This window comes from Phodopus roborovskii, unplaced genomic scaffold (assembly GCF_943737965.1).
Source record: "Phodopus roborovskii unplaced genomic scaffold, PHOROB, whole genome shotgun sequence".
Classification (NCBI taxonomy): domain Eukaryota; kingdom Metazoa; phylum Chordata; class Mammalia; order Rodentia; family Cricetidae; genus Phodopus; species Phodopus roborovskii.
Window position 1 is genome coordinate 31,630,000 of NW_026126571.1, and position 22,692 is coordinate 31,652,691.

The 22,692-nt window shown below is 48.5% G+C and overlaps 2 protein-coding genes and 1 pseudogene across 2 annotated transcripts in view; 1 reads left to right on the plus strand and 2 right to left on the minus strand.

The window, feature by feature from the left end:
• The window catches only part of Znf862 (zinc finger protein 862), a 27,168-nt gene extending 22,863 nt beyond the window's left edge, over nucleotides 1-4,305 (minus strand). The window contains exons 1-3 of the mRNA XM_051202978.1: nucleotides 4,247-4,305; nucleotides 2,473-2,577; nucleotides 88-287 (exon numbers count right to left, since the gene is read on the minus strand). Coding sequence (XP_051058935.1) covers nucleotides 88-287; nucleotides 2,473-2,509 — 237 coding nt within the window. The 5' untranslated portion in view covers nucleotides 2,510-2,577; nucleotides 4,247-4,305. The remainder of the gene's footprint in view (nucleotides 1-87; nucleotides 288-2,472; nucleotides 2,578-4,246) is intronic.
• A 5,076-nt stretch (nucleotides 4,306-9,381) lies between these two features.
• Nucleotides 9,382-9,891, plus strand: LOC127235723 (high mobility group protein B1-like; annotated as a pseudogene).
• A 2,052-nt stretch (nucleotides 9,892-11,943) lies between these two features.
• The window catches only part of LOC127235630 (SCO-spondin), a 52,585-nt gene continuing 41,836 nt past the window's right edge, over nucleotides 11,944-22,692 (minus strand). Inside the window, exons 79-100 of the mRNA XM_051202979.1 lie at nucleotides 22,222-22,353; nucleotides 21,882-22,128; nucleotides 21,507-21,659; nucleotides 21,387-21,433; nucleotides 20,850-21,194; nucleotides 20,397-20,564; nucleotides 19,701-19,831; nucleotides 19,340-19,464; nucleotides 19,043-19,089; nucleotides 18,388-18,666; nucleotides 17,908-18,066; nucleotides 17,630-17,746; nucleotides 16,880-17,018; nucleotides 16,536-16,738; nucleotides 16,294-16,421; nucleotides 16,061-16,203; nucleotides 15,918-15,964; nucleotides 14,984-15,201; nucleotides 14,410-14,505; nucleotides 14,217-14,277; nucleotides 13,886-14,016; nucleotides 11,944-12,735 (exon numbers count right to left, since the gene is read on the minus strand). Of these exons, the coding sequence (XP_051058936.1) occupies nucleotides 12,529-12,735; nucleotides 13,886-14,016; nucleotides 14,217-14,277; nucleotides 14,410-14,505; nucleotides 14,984-15,201; nucleotides 15,918-15,964; nucleotides 16,061-16,203; nucleotides 16,294-16,421; nucleotides 16,536-16,738; nucleotides 16,880-17,018; nucleotides 17,630-17,746; nucleotides 17,908-18,066; nucleotides 18,388-18,666; nucleotides 19,043-19,089; nucleotides 19,340-19,464; nucleotides 19,701-19,831; nucleotides 20,397-20,564; nucleotides 20,850-21,194; nucleotides 21,387-21,433; nucleotides 21,507-21,659; nucleotides 21,882-22,128; nucleotides 22,222-22,353 (3,323 nt within the window). The 3' untranslated portion in view covers nucleotides 11,944-12,528. The remainder of the gene's footprint in view (nucleotides 12,736-13,885; nucleotides 14,017-14,216; nucleotides 14,278-14,409; nucleotides 14,506-14,983; nucleotides 15,202-15,917; nucleotides 15,965-16,060; nucleotides 16,204-16,293; nucleotides 16,422-16,535; nucleotides 16,739-16,879; nucleotides 17,019-17,629; nucleotides 17,747-17,907; nucleotides 18,067-18,387; nucleotides 18,667-19,042; nucleotides 19,090-19,339; nucleotides 19,465-19,700; nucleotides 19,832-20,396; nucleotides 20,565-20,849; nucleotides 21,195-21,386; nucleotides 21,434-21,506; nucleotides 21,660-21,881; nucleotides 22,129-22,221; nucleotides 22,354-22,692) is intronic.

Sequence of the window (22,692 nt, forward strand, 5' to 3'; positions counted from 1 at the left end):
CTGATCCTTTTCTACCATCATTATGTAATTTATGTTACGTTCAGTATGGAGTCCTCTTTAAGGCACACCAATCAATAAACATATTACCTGGCTGCAGAATTCAATAGTGTCCTTACACATGTTGCTATTTGGGGGATGGAGGATGCCACTACCAACGTCTTTTTGCCTCAAATCTGACATACACTCTGGATACAATGCAGGGATGGCTCCACTTCCTGGAGGGTCCTCAAGTTCAGCTCTTGGGCTTGACAGGAGCTCAGCTATGCCATCAAAGTCTCCCAGGGGCCCTGGAGGATAGAACACGGGATAGTCTGCAGTGAAGAGGTACTCAGGGCTGGCCAGGGTATCTACAGAACTCTCCCTGACACCCTGAAGGTGGGCTACCCAGATGGAGTCCTTGGCAGTCAGGGCAATGACACAGAACATGTGCTTTGCTCCTGGAATGGTATTTGAGTTTCCACCTAGAAAGGTCCTGTGTAGCCTTCTATTAATCCTGACTGCCTGTTCCTGACAGATGGGTATTCTCGGCAGACAGCACAGAACAGAGTTGTCTGTTCCTCATTCATGATCAACCACGGAAACTGTGTGAACCATGGCTTCTGGATAGAACAGAGTTTCGGGAGGTTCTTGTTTCTTCCTGACCAGTCTCCCTCAATTGTGCTGTTCTCTGTGCTGAAGTGGACAAGGCAGGCTTTCTCTTGAGGTAGCATACCATCCTTTCTCTCTGGTGAAACCCTGCATATCTATTTCTTCTACATAGCTCACATGGGTTTTTCCTTTCAAGGAAAGAGATAAATGAAACGTGAAATGCTATGGTCTGAGAGCCATCAAGCATACAAATGGTAGAAGGGCACACTCAGTCCAAAATGATGCCCCTTCCTCTTTACTTATTCATAATGATATCATAATTGAATTCTCAACTTTCACTGTCTGATTCTTCATACCCATCTCGCTTCACCCAGAAGGAAATCAAAAAGGTGTGCTTTATGCAAATGTTTCCTTTCAAAACAAACAAACAAAAAAAGAATTAAAGGATAGATGCATTGTAATATCAAATGGACATCGCAGCACTTTGATCAAGGCCACCTCAAATAGTGGCCCTTTCCCAGGTTCAGAGCTCAGAACAAAACACCGAGAACATGGCAACACAGGTTTAAGGACATCGAGGAACCAGACTGCAGCTCTCACCCTGCAGGAACTTCTCTCTGGGTTGGGCCTGATAGAGAGGCCCCTGCATTCTGCTTAAGTGTCTAAGGCAAGACAGCCACCTATCTCCTGGGCATCTGGTAAACTGCAACCCACCTTTGAGTACAACAGTCCTCCTAATCTGCAGGGAATGTGCTCCAGGCCCCTGGCAGATGTCTGGGCTGTGGAGTGTCCCACACTATGTACTGTATTTGTTCCCATCTATACTTAAAAGCAATAACGTTTCTTTTATAAATTAGGCATAGTAAGCAAATAGCAATAACAAACTAGAACATAATAATACCATAATTAAGGTTATGAAAATGTGATCTCTCTTTAAAACACCTTCCTGTATTATTACATTAACTGTGATTGACCGTTGGTTATCTGAAACCATGATGAGACATCATGGATAAAGGGGGTACACACTGCAGACAAATGGGGCCACTGCAGTTCTATCTGGTGAAGCAGATGTGTGCTCAGGGCTCAGTATTACACCTACATAATAATTACAGTATTATTATATATAACCTTTCAGAGATCAAAACTCTCATGGCCTCTCGAAGATGATTCTTCTTTAAACTGAACTAGAAGTTTCTTTCTTTACAGAAATGAAACAGATTAACTGTAATTCCCTGGAGCCACTTCTTAGTCATCAACCTAAGTTTCAGTGGTCGGTGACCAAGGGCTCCTTTCTGTTCAGTCTAAAGAACTGAGCACGGAACTACTAACAGTCAGTAGCCCCAAATGAAAAGCCACACAAGGGGAGACACTGTGTTTGTTAGCAATCACAGCAGTTCAGAGAGGCCTGTGGTCTATCTGAGGAAACCACAAGACGGAGAAAACTCTATGGCTCTGACTCACACAGGAGAATGAGCCCGGCTCCCTGTGTTCTCACAGGAGGAACTGGGTTAATTCTGTCATCTCCTAAAACAGGAGATGTCATCCTTAGGACATAGCAAACAGCTGTTCATTTATTGGTGACAATTCTATAACTACTGTGTGTCAGGCACTGCTATGGTCACTGAAAATACAGTAGGAAGTAAGACAGTCACATCTCTGGAGTTTTCCATATAAACAAACATTTGCCATAGGGCAGAAATCAAGGGAGACAGAGTGCAAGGGCAGGGAAGGGGTATACATTCAGACAAGGCAACATCTGTGGAAAGGACAGTGTTCCTCTTACACATGGTGGGGAACAGACAGATATAGGGTGAGGTTAGCTCCTAGTGTCCCCACTCTGCTCCTTGTCAGATGGTACCACCTTCAGGCACAGACCACACTCACCAGGATGGTGGTTCAGGAGACTCCTCTGGCCCTGCATGTTGCCTAGCCATGGCTTGGTCTCTTGCCCAAACTCATAGAACAGCTCAGGATTGGCAGCAGGTGGTCCTAAGTTGGGAACACAGAAAAGCCATGAGGGGCTCCAGGTCCTAACACCAAGGGGGAACTCTGCCTGGGACTTCCTCCATGTTGTGAGACTGTGGGTGGTATAGGAAAGTGAGAATCAGGTGGTCTGGCTTAGTGGTTTAGAAACTCTGCTATCTGTAAGACCCCAAAGAGGATAGGGGAGCAGGCAAAACCAAGAAAGGCCATAGGTCAAACCAAAATGATATTAAATTTTCAGTTCACAGGGCTGGAGAGATGGCTCAGTGCTTAAGATCACTGGCTGAGCCAGAGGACCCTGGTTCAGTTCCTAGCACCTACACGACAGTTCACAACCATCTATAACCCCAGTTCCAGGGAACCTAACACCCTCTTCTGACTTCCATGGATACCTGGCACACACATGGTACATAGACACACATGCAGAGAAAACATTTATATCCATAATAATACAAGTAAGTAGAAGGTAACCATGTCAGACATAGATCCAGCACTGGCACATAGTCCCACTTACAAGAGATCCCAGAGAGCTACACTGTACATGAAAATTCCCTGTGGTTCATTCTTGGCAACTTAAAACACTTTGTAGATAACCCAAACAAAAACAGTAAAAGCCGAAGTAGCAAACAAAGCAAAGTGGAACAAAACTCCCACTGTGAGTCAAAGCTGACCTGGGAGCTACTGCTTTGCAATTTGAAGTTTCAGAGACTTGGTGGTTTTAAACTTTATTAAACAGACACAGCAATAGGACCCAGTATAGTCATAATTCCACCACCCATGACACTGAGGTCACAGCTCCCACACCTTCATCTGACAAACACGAGTTAATTAGCCTCACACAAAAGGCTCAGGGCCATGGGGACTAGGGCTGTAGCTCAGTTGACACAGTGCTCGCCTACAAAGCTCAAGGCTCTAAATTCAGCCCAATACTTGCAGAGGCACAGGCAGGAAGATCAAAAATTCAGTGTCATTTGTAGCTTTTTAGGGAATTTGAGGATAGTCTGAGCTTCATGAGACTATCAGATTTTGGAATTTTTCAGATTTTTAAGTATTTGCACTTTACTAGTAGAGTACCCCTAGTCTAAAATACTCCAAAAATTGAAAACCTATAAATGCAGGTGACTCTCTAAAAGTTTCAGAGTTTGTAGTATTTCAGATTGCAGACTTTTGGGTTATGGATACTCAATCTAGAACAGAACATATGTGTGCACAAACATTTTGAACACAGTCACTTCTGTCCTTGGTACAGGAGGTAAGATAAAAGGAGAGAAAAGTGTATTTAAAACCTAAAACACAAGAGATGAAAAACATCTAAATTTGTACCAAGTTTTTTAATTCATTTCCTCTCATTAAATTGCCTTAAGAAAAAAATTGAGGCCTACGAGGTCAAAAGCACCTGAGCATCAGTGTGTGGATCTGGAGAGAGAAGAGCAAAACCAATGCTCTGGCCACAACCATGGACTCCCTCCAGGGTCCTGGGGACCCCACAGGTCCACAGACTGTCTCCCACTCAGCCCAAAGCATCAGACTGCTGGGCATTTAAGTTATCCTGGCCAACCTAAAAAGAGGAGAAAAGGACAGGGATTGAGGAGATGAGGAACCAAAGAATTTCAAGAAATTCTCCAATTCGTCCTGACCCAGACAAGGCTGAGGTGGTAGGCGCAGAAATCCATACCTAGAGGTGCTGTCAGCTTGTCGGAAACAGAACAGTCCTTTTGGGGCTGATGGGGCAGCATCCATTCCTCCTGCAGCAAGTACAGTGTGATGTCATCAAAGGTCACAGGAACCTGAAAGGAAAAATGATCTCTGCTAAGTATCCGTTTGAGACGCATCTTCCACACTGGCTGTCAGAGTTCCTACTCTTCGAATTTACCAGTGTGTGGGTCAGATTAGGAAGTGCTGACGGTGTACATGCTCAACCTGCAACCAATCTCTCTTGCTAAATGAGTGCAAATCATAATGGAATAAAATTAGAAATCCACAGTCACTGAACTGAGTCAGAGCCTTCTTTATGAGGCTGACCCAAGAAGTGTATATATTTACATTTTGTACGTGCGCGCACACGCGCGCGTGTGTTTGTGTATACATGTGTGTGAATATGTAGAGATTGGTGTCAGGTGTCTTTCTCAATTGCTTCTCCTCATTTAAATTTTTTTAAATTATAATATTTATATGTATGAGTGTTTTGCCTGCATGTATGTACATTTACCACACTCATACCCTGGGCCTGGGAAAGTCCAAAGAGGATGTCAGATCCCCTCTAACTGGAGTTACAGATGGTTGTGATCTACCATATAGGTGCCAGGAACTGAACTTGAATCTTCTTCAAGAATATCAAGTGTCTTTAACAGCCAAGCCATCTCTCTAGGCCCCAGAAAAAAAAATGTTTTATGAGTATTCTCATCATTGAAACAGAATTACTATTATTTGGTATACGACCTCCCAATTTTTATCTATGAATATATGAAAACATTTTTAAAAGCAGTAGTAGAGTCTAGCAAAAATAGCTTAGCAGGTAAAGGCACTTGCAGCCAACCCTAATGACCTAAGTTAAGTCTAGGACCCACATGACAGAAGAATACTGACCCCTGATTTATACATGTGTGCACGCGCGTGCACACACACACACACACACCATAATAAAGAAGAAAATAGCAGGGAAATGATACTGCAAGCCATTCACTTATAACAAGTATCTGTTATAAGCTCAGAGGAACCTGTTCCAGATGCTACTGCAAAGTGGACACCACTAAAAGTAAGCAGCCAGACAGGAAAGTGGCACATACAAAAACAGCTGAAGGGGATTAGTGTGGAAAAATAAGGAAGAGAATCTGATCCCAGAATGAGTGCTGCACATCAGGACTGGAGGGCAGTCTATTCCTATGGATACAGGCTAATAAACAAAACAAACTAACAAACAAACACCTATAATCCACAGAATATGCCTAGCAGCTGGAGGCCACTGAAGAGTGATGGAGAGTTGAAGGTCAGCCTGCTATATATAGTGAGACCCTATCTTCTAAAACCAACCAAATGAGAAACTCTTGTGACCAGGGACATGCTGCTTCTTCAGGTTGAGAAGGTACCATAAGGAAGTCTGATGGTCCCATCTCCTTAGTGGCACGATGAGGCAGAAACTGAATATGGGATGAAGAAGTGTCTTTTTCACCCAGAGTGATAGACAAATACCTGGCACCCCTCTTTTGTGGCAAACATCTTCTGTTTCTAGGTGACTGTAGTATAAAACCTCAAATCTGCTTGAATAACAGAAACCTTGTTATGAGTAGTTTTTCCCACCAGCCAGGTCCCAGAGCCATGCCAGCCCCAAATAACACACAGAGACGCTGTATTAGAGATAAAGCTGTTGGCCTGTTACTAGTGTTTCTTATTGGCTAGCTCTGTCTTAAATATTAACCCATTTCTATTAATCTAAGTATTTCCACGTGGTCTCATCTTACCAAAGAGAGGATCCAGAGTTCTGCTCCCTTGGTCCTACATGTTTAATCTCCTCCTACCTCTTCCTGAATCCTCCTTGTCTCCTAGTCCCACCTATCTTGCTTTCCTATTGGCCAACAGGGCTTTATTCATTAACCAATAAGAGAAACATATTTACAGAATGATATCTACTACAACTTCTTACCTATGTAGGATGCAGAGTGTATCTGAATGTTCTATTTTAGCCAGTTCTTCTATTCAGCACCAAAACCCTCTCAACATGAAGTTCAACCCTCCTCACTCTGGCTTACCTCTTCCAATCACTCAACCTACCTTTCATCTTCCCTCTCTCTACACCCCCAAATCTAGGTCCCCTAACTGCCCTTTTCTCCCGATACTTACAGCCTGTCACCCATCAAGGTCTTGTCCATAGTCCATCTCTGGTGAGTGTAGCTCCTACCCCAACCTATGCCTCATTTCTCTTGTAGGGCCTGGCACTCAGGAAACCTGTGTTTGACTGTTTATTTTATAAGACCCTTTACAAGCACCTCTCCCTCTCCACCACAGCATTATACAAAAAAATTTCATAGTCAGTTACTTCATTTTTTTATTCAATGTTCATTTATTAAGTGTTCATACATGCTTGCAGATCATACAGCAGAATTGCAGTAACAGAATTGGACTGGAACATAATTGAGACAGGATAATCATTTCCATAAGCATAGTCAGAGGTGGCTAGGAAGCAACAGACACACCCATGAAGAGGTACAGGTGCACACTCCTACACATGCCCAGCAGCACCACCAACACAAGCCCCCTAAGGACAGCAAGGTGGACACCTTACCAGCCATCCTTTCAGAAAATACTTGCTCAGAGCCTCTTAAATAGCAAGTGCTGTTCTACAGTTCTAACTGGAGATGCTACAAGTAAAGCCAAAAAGTATATAAACAAGTAAGAGAGATTTGTAGAGACCAGGGCTGAGACAAAAAAAAAAAAAAAAAAAAAAAAAAAACAGGATAACTGGATGCAGAATGACAAGTCTTTAACCTCTATCCACTATTCTATCAATGATCAGCTTGGTATCCTACCCACAATCCAACACCCCAAGATTGCTTTTAGTTAATAAATGTCACAAAATAACAACTAAGTGGTATTCTGGCAAAGAGATGGAGACATCCCAAAGGGACTCCCCAATTTCACAGCTCTATGCTCAGAATCTGAGTTCATATTCTGCACAGACCTTTGTTTTTTCACTAGTTTGTGATTATCTTTACTGCCAGTTGTTTTCACAATGTTTCTCTCACTTTTGGATAATGTCATCTCCCAGGGCAAAAAAACATATGGAGAGAGCTAAACCTTTTGGAGACACTCTGTAATCCAGATTAAAATCAAGGGGAAAATTTCTGAGACTTGAGATTTTCAATTGGGCACACCTGAAAAAAAAAAATCAAATTTCTTTGTTTCCTCCAAAATAACTCTATTCCTGTCTTTTGTTAAAGGTTAAAGAAGAATACTACTGACAGGAGAGTTTGGAAATGAACCTTAAATTGCTAATTCTAGTCTTGATGTCATTTTTTAATGTTCTCATCTGAATTCAAGTTCAACATCATCCAATCTGAAGATGTTACCCAAGAGAAAGGGCCATTCCTTTTAGTGTGTGCACCTGTGTGTTTCCCACAGCTCCTAGACTAGCCAATCAGCTTCCTTTCATTACAGATCCAGCTGAGCTTGCCTTCATCCAGATGTTCTGTAGACTGCTAGCTCTGGAAAATCTGTGGCTAATGGACTGGGGGAAAGGGAGGGTGGAAGCTAAAACAAAGAACTGCTTTTCTAAGGCAGGAGCCTTTCCAGACAAAATTATGGCACCAAAATACCCTCTTCATCTTTTCTCCCTCATGGGCCAGCCTTCCCAGGCTCATCCAAGTTACTCAGGTGGAAATTACAGGAGAGGTCTCCTTTCTATGTATTCTTGTACTTCCAACATCTTATTCAATGCAAATCTCAGAGTACAAATGTTTATTAAATGGACACAAAGGAGATGGAGAAGGACAGAGGGGAGAGAGAGGGAAAGTTTTACAAGTATTTGAAAATGTTTGTTGAGAAAATTCCTTCCTTGCTGTCCCCACCCCCATCCTCAAGAATGTTTGCAAGCGCAGGGAATGTAGCTCAATGGGTAGAGTCCTTGTCTACTGGGTCCAAGTACTGGATGCAAAGAACATGTAAAAGACTTTACTATTAAGAGGTTGCCTGTCTCTTAACCAGTGTGTTCACAAACCAGCGACCCTGTCAATGCTCCTCTGCTCCCGATCCCTCTCAATCCTACCTCATCTCCCATCTCCAAAGCGTCTTCTTGCCAAAAGCCTTGAAGATTGTGGGGTGTGTTTCTAAGCCGTGCCCACATTCTTCATAAAGCAGATAAACTAGAAGTACTCGAGAAAATGCCAGAAGCCTTTTTTCCCTTTCTTGGGAAGGAAGGAGGAGCTAAGTAGTATAGGCTCTCCCCTCAGTTCTCAGTTGCCCACCCTTTGACTCTCACTGGCGTCCTATCCGGTCTCTATCCAGTGTTATAAGCAAGGCCTCCTCCAAAAGCCAAAAGCGAAGAAAAGAAACTAGAAACACTTTGGCATCACTATGCGTGGCTAGCAGAGGAATGCCTGACCCAAAGGGTGACCTGGGGCTGGGGAATGCTAGGGCCAGGAGGAGTAAGTGTCTCCAGGCAAGGAAGACTAGGCAGGCGGCGGGGCAAGCACTTTTCTTCAAGGCTAGTTCATCCACTAGCCGGGATGTACGACAGGAGAGCGACCCCGCGCCCTTCCAGTCCTACCTTCCCCGTCTCCCTAGCCTCCATGGCCAGGTTCTGGCGCCCGTGAAGTCTGCCTCCCTCCAGGCCTTTCCCGAGGCCGCCGCGACCTATTCGGGACTTGGGATCCCGGACCCGAGCCCGGGTTGGGTGGGCAAGCCGCAGCAAACTCCACTCTTTCACAGCGCGAGGAGACAGAGCTAGTGCCAGCGCTGGCAAAACTAGTGATGAGCTGGGACTGGTGTGGTACTAGCGGGCGCTTTCCGGCTGACGCCTCGCGGAGGTGGAGAAGCTCATGGGAGATGTAGTCCAGCCTGGAGAGTCTCCAGATTGGACCAGCTCCTCTTGCTGTGGGCAACTCCCACTAGCATACTGGTCAACAAGCCAACAAGATTAATTAAGGGCAATACTTTTTCCATATATTTCTAATTTTGTTTCTTAAAACAAACAAACAAACAAACAAAAAACAGGCAGCCATTGCAGTACATTGAGCTCCATAGAGACAGCTCCTGGGCAAACAAGAGCTAGCCTGGCGCTGGGCGACTCTGTGCCTCGTGGACGAAAAACAACGAAACATGGGCAAAGGAGATTCTAAGAAGCTGAGAGGCAAAATGTCCTCATACACATTCTTTGTACAAACTTTCCGGGAGGAACACAAGAAGAAGCACACGGATGCTGCTGTCAACTCCTCAGAGTTCTCCAAGAAGTGCTCAGAAAGATGGAAGACCATGTCTGGTAAAGAAAAGGAAAATTTTGAAGACATGGCAAAGACAGACAAGGCTCGTTATGAAAGAGAAATGAAAATCTACATTGTCCATTGGTGATACTGCAAAGAAACTGGGAGAGTTGTGGATCAACACTGCTGCAGATGCCAAGCAGCCCTGCGAAAAGAAGGCTGCCAAGCTGAAGAAGTAAGAAAAGGATATTGCTGCTTACAGAGCTAAAGGGAAACCTGATGCAGCGAATAAAGGGGGTGGTCAAGGCAGAAAAGAGCAAAGGAAAAAAAGGAAGAGGAAGATGATGAGTAGGACGAAGAGGATGAGGAAGAGGAGGGAGACGGAGATGAAGATGGTGATAATGAATAAGTTCGTTCTAGCACAGTTGTTGTTTTGTGTGTGTGTGTGTGTGTGTGTGTGTGTGTGTGTGTCTACAAAGCATTTAACCCCCTGTACACAACTCACTCCTTTAAAAAAAATTATGAAATGTAAGACTGTGTAAGACTTGTTTGTAAATTGTACAGTGTCTTTTTTGTGTAGTTAACACACTACCAAATGTGTCTTTAGATAGCCCTGCCATGGTGGCATTTTCAATAGCCACTAACCTTGCCTGATACAGTCTGGGGGGTTGTAAATTGTGGAAATTTAAAGCAGGTTCTTGTTGGTGAACAGCACAATTAGTTATATATGGGGATGGTAATTTTTTGTTTTGGTTTTTTTCATCTTCAAATGTCTCTGATGTAGCTTATATGAAGGTAATTGTTCTGTTGACTGAATACCACTCTGTAATTGCAAAAAAAAATTGCAGCTGTTTTGTTGGCATTCTGAATGCTTCTAAGTAAATACATTTTTTTTTATTATTTAAAGCACACACACGGGGGCTGGAGAGATGGCTCAGTGGTTAAAACACACACACACACACACACACACACACACACACACAGAGAGAGAGAGAGAGAGAGAGAGAGAGAGAGAGAGAGAGAGAGCATGTCACTAATAGCCCAACATGAACTCCTGATTCTCCTGCCTTAGCCTCTTGACTACAGGCTGGGACATCATACTAGATTTACAATGTGTGAGTGTGAGTGAGTGTGTGTGTGTGTGTGTGTGTGTGTGTGTGTGTATCTTACACATCAAATTTGTGTAGGTGCCTCCCTTTATCATTTTGAGACAGGGTCCTTCACTGAACCTGGAACTGACTTTGCAGCAACTGACCAGATATTCCCAGGATCCTACTCTCTCTACACCCTAAGTGCTGGAGTTATAGGTGATCACTGCCCAGGTGCTGGGGATGTAAAAGTGTGTCCACACAAAAACTTGTACAAAAATCTTCATAATAATTTTAAGCATAATAGAAAAGCAGCAGCACCAGGAATCTTTTTCAAGGGAAAGATAGATAGGTAGGCAAGCCATAAGGAATGTCCATCAATAGGCAGATGGTAGGCATTTTGTAGATGATCCATGAGATAGCCACTTTTTAGGAGTAAAAAGGAATGAACTAATGTTATATGCTATAATGTCAGTGAACCTCAGAATCATCAGATTAATTGAAAGAATCCAGGCATTTATGTGACATATCCAGAAAGGGCAATTCTATTGAGATGAAAAACAGTTTAGTACTGCCTGGGGCTAGAGGCAGGAAAATGTTTTAAAACTGGGTGGAGGTGATGTTTGTGCAAATCTATTTACTTTCTGATCAAGTCGTTAAGTTTTAAAGTTAAAATGAATGAATTTCTGGCTGGAAATGCCACCTTATACTGGTAATCCAAGTATTTAGGAGGCAGGTGGATTTTTGTTGAGTTTAAGGACAGCCTGGTTTATAGAGAATTCCAGGCCGGTCAGGTCTCACACAGTGAGACCATATCTTGAAAATCACAGCCCTGGAGAGATGGCTCAGCAGTTAAGAGCACTGACTGCTCTTCCAGAGGATCTGAGTTCCATTCCCAAAGTGGTAGCTCACAACTATCTGTAGTGGGATCTGATGCCCTCTTCTGGAATACATGCAGATAGAGCACTCATACATGTAAAATAAATAAATAAAATCTTTTTTTTTTTTTTTTTTAATCACATACAGGGGAAGTGGGGGGGAGAAAGAGATTCTTAGTATATAAATTACAGTTCAATAAAACTGTCATTAAGAGGAACCTTGAATATTCCAGAATTCTCTATGTTGTGATGGAATTACACTGGGTTGAGGGATGTGACCTGGGATACTCCTGTCTAACACAGGAGCTCTTCAGATTTCAGATCCAACCCTGTCCCACAACAGCTGAGGTGAGTGAGACAGTGATGGAGAGTGACTTATCCAAGCCACAGTGACTGTCATGATGATGCATGAAGGACCCACCAGAGCCACTGCATTCTAGGCTGAGCTCTCCCTCCAACCCCCTCTTGAAACCAGAAACAGAGACCACACACTGGTTTGTCAGCATCAGTTGCCTGAATCACTTTATTTGGAATATGCTAATGCCACAGGTCAGAGGCAGCTAAATGGGCACTGAAGGAAGTCGGGAGGGGCCACAGAATCCCATGGCTGCAAGAGAGATAGCAGTAGATGCATCCAGCAGAGCCTGTCAGTGTTTGGAGAAATCACCACCTGCAGACAGAATTTTGAGATGGGCTAGTGAGAGACAGCATGGTCAGGTGGGACAAAGATGGGGTAGGGCAGAGGACATGGGCTAGAGCTGAAGGAGGTGCAGGGTGGAGCCAGCTCTTCCATGCCCTCCCTCCTCTATGTCTCCCCCACCCTTGGCATATGGAATGACCTCAGTTAGTGCACATCAGGTATGCAACTTAACCAGGTACTTCACATGCATACCCTTCCAGAGTCCTCACAGCAAGTCTGTGGAGATGTCAGGCCTGTTTAAGGGATGGGGCTGAGTACAGACCTCAACAGAAGACTTGAACCAGGTACAATTTAAGCATGCAGATGAGGGGAAAAGCTGAGTAGACTGATAAAACCAAGGAAGAACGGGGCCATGTGCTGTGCATGTTCCTAAGGCCTCCTTAAGGGGAGGGATGGTCCTGTGGAGCTGCTCTCCCTCCCCAGCCAGACCCACCACCCTGGCAGGCACTGCACTGGCAGCTGTGAATCACTGGCAACACCACTGGCTCTGTGTGGCCATCAGGGCAATGAAGGTTCAGGATCCGCACGGGGCTGTCTGGATCCAGCCTGTAGCTACAGCAATCGCACTGGCTCTGCAAATAGGGTTCCTGGGGAAAAGAAACCGGCTGAGTGGGGAGGGAGCCAAATGGAGTTGCCCTCTCTTCCTTGGCCTTTCCCTTCCTGAACTCCCAAGGTAGCCTGAGGGTGGGGAGCATCACCACCACACCCCCTTCCTTAAGAAGTCCACTTTTTTCACTCCATCCCCAGCACATCTAAACACCCAGTGGATAAATGCATCAGGATAAGGATGTGGTTTCCACCCTAAGGGGCTTTAAGCCTAGATGGAAATGGGCCAGTCACACAGGAATCTGCTAAAAACCCTAAGTGCACAGTTGGGACCCTAAGCACTGTGGGGCTGCCCTTCCAGAGCAGACCCTTCTGCCCCACAGGACAGTGACTTAATTTTATCTATAATATTTGTATAGTTTATAACTCTTTCAGATTCACATAGTATCAAGTTCAAAAATGGCAAAGGTTATTATCTCTGAATTCTGTTCCTCTCTTTTCTTTCTCTACACCGTGTTCCATAAGTTCCAAATGTGTTTGGGGAAAGCATTCCCAGGAGGGGCAGGGGCACTCAAGACAGCAAGACAGCGCAGAACCGAAAGGCAACCTTTTGGGAACCCAAGAGAAAGCACCATTGTCTTCCAGCACTAGTGAACCCAGTTGGGTGGAAGCAAAAGAAAATGGCCTCAAGAACAGATGTGAGGTGCTGGGGGCCAGGAGCCAGGTCTCTGCTCAAAGGGAATGCCAGTGACCTGAGTTATAGCTCTCCAGGTTGGGAGCTAAGGGGGTTCACGAGGTGAAATAGGGTCCAAAGAGAGCAAGCGGAGAGAACTTGTTTCTGGGCTTGCTCTGGTGTAGACCTTACAGGGAAAGTCCAGGAGGACCTAACTGTAAAAAGCCAACTCTGGGCACTCTCCAAATGTGAGCCTCATGGGTCTAGCCTCAGCCACTTTCCCTCCGGGAACCTTTTTATGGGCATCTTGGCTTATTGGCTTAGAGGGACACAAGTGGTCTGAGAGGCATACTCTGGCATGTATGTATACCACCACCTTGAAGAAGGGCCCTGGCATTCTGTCAGCTCTGTGAGAATGGATTGTGTTCTCTGGGTTTTTCCCAGGTCCTCAGTTAGTGTCAAGCCCCCAGGGCACTGGCTGACTTGCCCGGTGGATCTGTAAGGCAGTCCCAGCTCACCTCAGTCATGACATGGGTGCTGGACCTGCAGTGTCCACTGCAGTAGCTCACTTCTACCTGATCCAGGTGGCAGGGACCCTTGGTGAGGTTCCTGTGTTCTGTGAGGTACTGGCAGGAGGCTGGCTCCTCCTCTGGGGCTGAGGGGGTAAAACCAAGACAGAGGAAGAAGCCATGACTGGGGGCTTGGGCAAAAGACACGTTAAGGCAGAGCCTGGGGTGGGGGAAGAACTCTGATCCCCATGCACGCGAGCCTGGGGGAGACGGGAACATTGTGAGGCAGAAAGGTCCAGACCAGAGAAAGGCATTGTACAGGTAACCATGCCCTACATACCCTGAGTGTCCCGTTGACAAACAGGACAACAGCTGCCTGGTTCCTGCACCATTACTTCACCCTGCAGAGAGCCGCCCATGATCCACTTAGGGGGACATCCCATCACCCCACACTGCCTGTCCAGAAACCCTAAGACCAGCCATGAAGGGAAGGCCCAAGGGTCTGTCAAGAAGGCTACAGGGCCACAGGGTACCTGAGCACAGGTGAGGCTTGGGCAGTGTCGAGTGCAGATGCTCTTCCCATGGAGGCAGTGACAGCTCTCACAAGCTTCCTGCCACTTAGATCCAGGCTGCAAGGGGAGAAAGCTCTGGTTGAGCTCTCCTGGATTTTCTTTTTTAAGACTTTATTTTTACTTTTAATCTCTCTCTCTCTCTCTCTCTCTCTCTCTCTCTCTCTCTGTGTGTGTGTGTGTGTGTGTGTGTCTGTATGTGTGTACTGGGAAGGAAACTCAAACCTCCATAAAAGCAGTACATGCCCTTACTATTTGAGTCATCTCTCCAGCCCTCTGGGCTTCCATGGTAACAACTTAATTCTAAATCCAGCCTGGGAGTTCCAGCCAACCTACTGGCCCAGGACTAGAGTCTGGCTGGGAAAACCCAATACACTAGAGCTGGAGGGTGGGGGGTGTTTCAAACCAGGGCCAGTTGGGTCCTGAGAGAGCAGAGCCTGTGCACTACTGGGAGTCTGGGGGTAGGGAGCCAAAAGAAGTACAGCTACAGATCAGTAGGTAGGGAACCCTTGGGCAAGAAAAGCAGCTGGTGTCTCACCAAGTGGGGACTCCCTCGGTGCCAACATTCACAGTGGTCTTTGGGAATACAGACACCTGTCTGGCTGCGGAAGTGCCCAGGCTGACACACACAACCTGGAGCCTGTGCCTCAGTGCAGTTGTTCCAAATCAGTGTCACGTTCATTTCTGGGCATGTCTTTTCGCAAGGTCCCAGCTCCCCTGGGGCCATGTGCTGCCAGATTTCCCCAGGAGGGCACCCTGCAGGAAGACAGTAGACCTGCTGTCCCTGTCAGCTCTGGATCCAGCCTAGATTGCCCTCCCTACTAGACACTCCTCAGGTACTTTACCTGTCCCCTTCCTATGCTGCCTCCTGGCTTCAGCAGCCATCCATCAGCTACACCTCTCCCTCTGATCCATTCCTCAAACACTGGCCCAGACAGATCTCTCTCCCTATAACTAATCCTGTCCACCTTACCTCTGCATTTCCGTACCCTGTCACATCCTAAGGGTATTGCCTCTTTGCCAGAAACTCAGAGACAGTCTCCTGTTTTTATTTGTTCTGAGGGCTGGCTCACTTTCAATCAGCAATCAGGCTGGGTGTTTTGGAACTTGCCAAGTCTGTGTCTGAATCCACAGATTCCAGTGTGTTAAAGGTGAGCAACTTTTCCACTCACCCCTCTGGACCTCAATTTCTTCATCAGCAAGAAGCATCCTTTCACTCCCTGGCCTCACTCATGTGGCCTGGCTCAGTGCATATCTACTGTATTGGTGAATACCACCATGAGTGGAAAAGACACACAGGGTGCTTGGGGATTGCAGAGTGGGGAATGTTGGGCCTCGGGGCAGAGAAGTGGTTCATGTGGACAAGAAGCAGGCAGTTTCTGAAGCAAGTAGCTTAGCCTAGGTTGTAGGCAGGGCCCTCTTCCCCTGAGCAGAGTCTTGGCTTTGGAGAGGCAAGGACAGCCATTTCTCACCCTGACAGTTGATGTGGGAGCAGATGAAGGCGCCACCTTGACAGGTGCTAAGAAGACAGAAGCAACTGCTCAGAGGCCCCCTGGCCCTCCTCCCCACCCCAATCTCAACAACCCTGCCCTCCACCTAGGCTCTGAACCCTCACCAGTTTGTGCAGTTCCAGGTAAGCACAGTCCCTGTGGGCAGCTCCTGGGCCTGTTCTTCCAAGGGTAGGGCGAGGCCCCAGGGCAGGGAATGCTGGGAGCACGGACAGGCAGCAGGGGGGACGCATGTGCCATTGTGTAGCAGCTGAGGTGGGTAGACTCAGTTACACTTGGGTCTAACCCCATGCCTTCCCAACTGTCCCCCCCCAAGCCAGAAGTCAGTGGTCTGGCTCACCTGTCCCCCAGGGCAGCTACAGCCAAGCTGGCATGGTTCTCCCACACAGATGCTACCAGGCTGCAAGTGGGAGCAGAGGCTCGGGCACAAAGTGGCGCAGGTACTAAGCACTTGCCCGGGTGGACACTCTGGGAAACACACACAATGACAGGGGCACTTGCAGGTTACAGACAGCCTCTTGTACCCACTGCGTGGGCCAGCAAAGATGAAAGGCTATGCCACTCCAGATCCAGGGCACTCACCAGGGCAGGCCTGCAGATTACACTCTTGCCATTGTTGCATGCTCAGGGCCTGGCATGGTGCACCCTCGGGAAGCTCCTCACAGCTCCTGTGGCGTACCATGGTGCCCCCACCACAGGCAGCTGAGCACTGGCTCCAGGCTGACCAAGGTCCTATGACTGGACACTCGAGCGATGGACACACCAGGGACCCATTGATGCATGTGCTGTGGACAGGGTGTCCACCAAAAGCTCAGGCCTCAAGTCTGGACAAACAGTTTTCATTCCCCAGAAGTGCCCATAGCCTTGACCTGGCCCATGTCACCCACTCAAAGTCCTTGGCTTGGTTTGGCAGAATGGCAGCATACCAGTTATGGCAATCCAGCTGAACCACCTGTGTGGGGGCCAGCTCCCATGAGCCATTGTCACTGGGAAGGCCACAGCGGCAAGAAGAGATGGGCACACAATGTCCATTCTGCATCAGCTGACCAGGGGGACATCGGCAGCCTGAGATAGGAAAGCAAGAGTCAGTGCTTTAAAAAGACTTTAAAGTAGGAGTGTGACTTATTAGGGAAGAGGAAGAGGGCTGGGGAAATCAGGGAGGATGAAGGAGAATATGGTGAAAGTATAATATACACGTGTATGAAAATGTGACCCATTATCTTATACAATTAATACTTGCTAATAAAAGGGTTATAAAATTCAGTGCTTTGGACAAGGTTTACATAATGGGTCCCTCCAACAGGCAGACTGGGTTCAAATCCTGGTCTCACCCTCTGGCCATGCCAGGGAGACACCTCTATGCTCCTCTACAGAGCAGTTTGTTTTGATAGGGTCATGTTACTGACCTAGACTGTCCTTGAATTCACAACGTATCCCAGGCTAGCCTTGAAGCAATCCTCATGCCTTAGGCTCTCAAATGCTGGGATTTACAAATGTTTATCACCACAGCCAGCAACACAGCAGGTTTTGATAGAGCCACTAGGAGAGACTCAAAGTGGTTGCTAAAAGTGACCCCAACAATGTACTTTCTTGACCTGTCATAATCGATAGTTTAAATTTCCCCTCTGCTATTCCTGTTTCTGTGGTGAAGACGGTTCCCCAGGCCAGCTACCTACCTGGGCTGCAGGCTCCCTGAAGACACTGAACACCATCCCAGAGGTCAGTACAACTGCGAGGGCACTGGTTGGCACAGTCAGGGGTAAACACGGTACCCAGGATTTCACAGCTCTCCCCTGGGATTCAGAAGTAAAAGTCTGTATTGGGGTACTCTTGCCTACCCCACCCCCAAGAAGACCCTCTCTTCTACCATTTATCACCAATTCCCCTCAGGGGCCATTTCCAACGTTCCAGTCTCTGCCTTCTTGGGATGCCTTGGTACTGGGTTACTGGTTACCTAGGCAAGGTCCCACGTTGCAGCTTTCTGTTTGAGCCCATGGTCCACGGCATTCTCCACCAGGGTTATCTCTTGCCTCTCTCCAGCGCAGCTTGAATCCGCCATTGCAGGGCACTTGGCAGGGGCTCCAAGGCCCCCAAGGACCCCATTGGCATGTGTCTACGGAGGGAAAAATAAAAAATGGAACTCAGTGCCTTGGCCATCAGCCTCAGGCATCTACCCCAGACCTTGTCTACTCCTTGCCTAGAAACATACCCTTGACCCTTCGGGTTCTTTTTTCTTTCGTAGCCCTAACTGCTACTGGGACTCTACCATGTCTCAAATCCAGCAGGCCCCAGAGACAATCAGAAGGCTTAGCAGACTGCTTCATTTCTGAAATGAACCTATGGCTACCCCACCCTACCCTGCCCCCATCTGAACAGCTCCTTGCTGCCAGTATGCCAGGCCCATTCTGCCCGCTAGCTGGTATCTCTCCTTCACCATTGCAGGCCCCAGGGTCAGGGCAGAGGCGTTGCTGGCTGAGGGGCACAGTGCAAAGTGCAGGGTCTCCTGCCCAGGGCCTCCCTGTCTCAGGGTCCAAGCAGAGGCGGTGCCGGTATTGCTCTGAAGCCAGTAAAGTGATGAAGGTATGCGATAGGCCTGATGTGTTCAGAGGCCAGTGCCCCTCCAGGGCAGACTTGGAGGCAGGGGCCAGGGCACTTAGGGGCAGGCAGGGCCCACAAGGTGACCACTCCGACCATCCAGTCAGAGGCAGAAGACCTATAAAGGCAAATGGTTTGTTCTGGTCTCAGGGACTTTTCAGCCCAGAGGATCATGAGTAAAAGGGGTAGTAAACAGGACTAAGAAAGGTGTCAGAGCCAGGTGGAGGTAGTGGTGCACGCCTTTAATCCCAGCCCTCAGGAAGCAGAGGCAGGTGGATTTCTGTGCATTTGAGGACAGCCTGGTCTACAGATCGAGTTCCAGGACAGGCTCCAAAGCTACAGAGAAACCCTGTCTCGAAAAACAAACAAACAAACAAACAAAAAGGTGTTGGGCAGAGTGGTGTAATATTTGTCTAGGACTGTCCTGGCTTTAGCAAGTCCCAAAGCACTCCAGCCTGGGCTAATATGGACAGTTCTCCCAAGGCCATGATTACCTTCACACCCTTGGCTGGAACACTGTAGCTCTCCATTCTGGCATTCACTGTGGGAGAAGCACATCAGGGGGAACTTGAGGGAACAGGAGTCTGCTGAGCCATGTATGGCTGGCTCATCAGTCCAAGAGCTGGGTGCTCTGGGGGCAGGATGAACAAGTTGTAAAGCTGAGTATCTTGGGGTCACTTGATTTCGGGTTATAATGGTCCAAACAGGTTCATCCTGACCTCTGTTTGCCCACTGCACTTCTGGCTTCTACCCTGTACCACCCCCCCTCACCACCTTCTCCTAATACTCACCATTCCTTACAGCCTAACTGCAGGTGGTCCCCAGGGGCCAGGGTCACCCCAGTTCCCTCTCCTGTGGTATGCCAGCAGTTACACTGCTCTGGGAGAATGCAGTCCCCAGCCTGCTCCAGCAGGCCCTGCACAGAAGGAAAAGTGAGGATAGTTTGGGACTGTGAAGAGACCATTGTCAGCTATGTGTCCTGCACCATGCTGGCTTCTAGCAGTGTACATGTGTGTTGCTGAGCCCGTGTGTGGGGTGGTGACAAAGTAGAGAGAGGTTCCCAGCATGGAAGTGGTGTGGTCCCTCTCCTATGAGTGTCCTGAAGAGGGGGGCCAGGGAGCTGGGCAGAGACTCCCAACTTCTGGGGCTCACCTTGGGACAGTAGCAGCCAGGCTGGCAAGGTGGCAAGTCCTGGCAGAGCTGATGGCTCAGATGTGTGGCACAGAGCCCGGCACAGGGGAAGCCACAAGACTGGAACTCAAAGGGAGGTGGGCAGCTGTCCTCTGAGGGAAAAGGAGGCATGCTGGTGGAGGGCCAGCCCATGGAGACCATGCCATCACAAAACAAAGCATAAGCTACACGGTCCCAGTGACGCCTTTAAGAGGTGATAACACAAGACTGTCCTGCTGCTGTCTGCCAAGAAAGACTAACGCTCCCAAACCTTCTACCTGGCTCCTGCTCAGCTCATGTTCCCCAGGAAGGATTGGGATGGCTGGGCCTCAAGATCCAAGAAGCTTCATGGAGTAGAGGTTGTGGGAGTCAGAATTATGGTGGGTGTTTCAGAGACTGGCAGGTTGGGCACAAAGGGACAAGATGAGGGACAGAGATACCCTGCCTCTGAGTCAGCTACAGGAGGCTAAAAACAGTGAGGCTAGCAGCTGTCAAACGGGAAATCGCAGAAAGACATTGTGAGGGGTGAAGTTAGTGCAAGAGTGACTGGGTGCCCCAGGGCAAGGGTTAGTGCAAACCCTGGGCACTTGCACTGTGGTCTTATGGGCAGTGGGTCTACATGAAGGTACCTGCCATTATCGCCATTCGGCTCATTGGTCGTTCATCCCTAGGCCTTACCTGAGCAGTTGCCAATGGTGCATGGCCGGAAGTGGCCATCCAGACCTGTGCAAGGGGCGCCCCCCACAGCCCGGCCAGGTGCTGGCTCCTGGTGTCGGTAACGCTGTTGCACCAGGACCTTACAGGAGCAGTGTGTCCAGCTGCTCCAGCCACCCCATATGCAGTCCTCTAGAGATGGGCAGGGATGTAAGCTGGTGGCTCTCAGAGCATCCCCTGTGCCCACACCCATCCTTGCCCTAGCTGGAAAAGGGCAAGAGGGAGCCATGGGTTCTGAAAGGCCCCAATGGGTGGATTCCCTCAAAGTAGGTGAAGAGAACACATGGCAAAAAGCTCTGAGAGCACAAAGCAAGATGTTGTAGGGTAGATATAGGGGAATTTCAGAGAGATAGTCTCGCAGAGGCAGACACTTACTCCCTGAGTTTTCTGAGGACAGAAAGCAGAGGAGCAACTCACCCTGGCAGGGCCCTGGGTAGCAGGCCCTAGTGTCCAGGTGTGAGAATGTGTCATTACACATGGAGTTCTCTTTGGTCAGTGAGCAGGGGCAGGATCCAGAGCGTGAGGCCAGGCCTGTGCCACAGCTGTGGGAACAGGGTCCCCACGGCCCCCAGGAGCAGGTCTCTAGCAGCTGTGGGCACCGCTGCTGCTCACAGTGCTGAGTCTGAGTATCAGATCCCTGGCAAGGTAGGCTCCCCTGCTGAGGAGCTGACACCATGCAGGATCGAGTGCGAACCTGGCTTCCACCTCCACAGGAGACAGAACAGTGGGTCCAGGAGGTCCACAGCGTCCAGCCCCCGGGCACTGTGGGAGGGCCCAGGTGAGGTTAGGGCAGCACATGGGGGTAGGGAAGACCCAGAGCTTAGGATGGCATCATCGTGACACAAAGGGTAGCATTGTGATTATTATGGGGAACACAGGACATAGAAGAGATGGCCTGGAAGACATTAGGCCAGCAAGGGGGTACTGAGGTGAGGAACAAGATGGAGTCCAAACCTGAACACTCAGTGTCTCTGCAGGTCACTCCCTCTGGGGTGCAGGAACTAGAAAAGAGCCTAGTTTCAGGGCTCTGCTGTCCAGCAGAACCCTGGGCACCCTTCCCTGGCCTGTGCTTACCACTGCTGGCACTCTCCCTGTAGCCAGCTGTCCCCCAGGGCACGAGGGTGGGCTTCATGTAGGCAGAGGGGTGGGCAGGGGGCCTCAGGGCAAGACTGGCTCTGTGACTGCTCCTTCTGACAGTCCAGGGCCCATGAGCCTGATGTGGAGGACCTGGGCAGGGCCAGGGCAGAGGAGGGGACAGATAGTTCATGGCTTCAAGGAGTGAGTCCAGAGAAAGCATGAAGGTGGCCAGGGAAAGGCCTAGGTGACCAGCATAAACTGGACCAGGACACAGGATGGAGAAAAGTCACGGATGAATGCAGGAAATACCCAGGAACTCTGTCAGAGGGAAGGCCATGCCACACAGGAGACCCTTGTCATCCAGCCCCATACCTAAAGCGACTCTGCTGCCCTCGAGGTCCACATGAGTGGCTGCAGGGACTCCAGGCAGACCAGTGGCTCCAGGCACAGTGGGCAGGAGGTGGGCAGACCTGAGCAGTGCATAAGAGTTGCCCAGCCTGACAGGAGCAGTTGTTGCAGGAATCTTGGTGCTGGCTCCCTGGGGCCCAGCTGCGGCCCTGGGCATCCATGCATTCACAGTGCTCAACTGGCACACAGCCACCATCCTGCTCCAGAAACCCTGTGGGAAGTCAGCAGGTTGGTGCTAGTATCTAGACCACACCTGCCTTCCTACTGAGCTTCCCAAGAAGCCAGAAGGATCTCTACCATGTACCTTGAGAGCAGCGACAGCCCAGCTGGCAGGCCTGGTCCTCCTGACACAGGAATCCCTCCCGCAGGTCTGAGCAGCTGTGGGGGCAGCGGTTGGCACAGCTCACTATCTCCATGCCTGCTGGGCAGCCTTCCTCTGGCAGGGGAGAAGGGAAGCCCAGAGTCAAGAACTCTGGGCTGCCCCAAGACCCTTCTCTCTTTCCTCTCAGTGGCTCTTAGAGGCTCTAGGGTCTACCCTTTCTCCTATATTGGTATGAACTGAAACATTTGGGACTTGGCAGAATCCTGGGGTTAGGTTAGTCTCAGTACGGAGAGAGCCCCTCTCTCCTCCAGTGAGTTCTCAGAACCTAGCTGGCAATCCAGTAAGTGTTCATGAAGCTAGATTAATCTGTCCATCTCAGAATTGAATATTCTCACCTAGTGGTTTACAGCCCTGGTCTGAAGTGTGAGCCAGTGTGCAGTGTAAATGGGGATC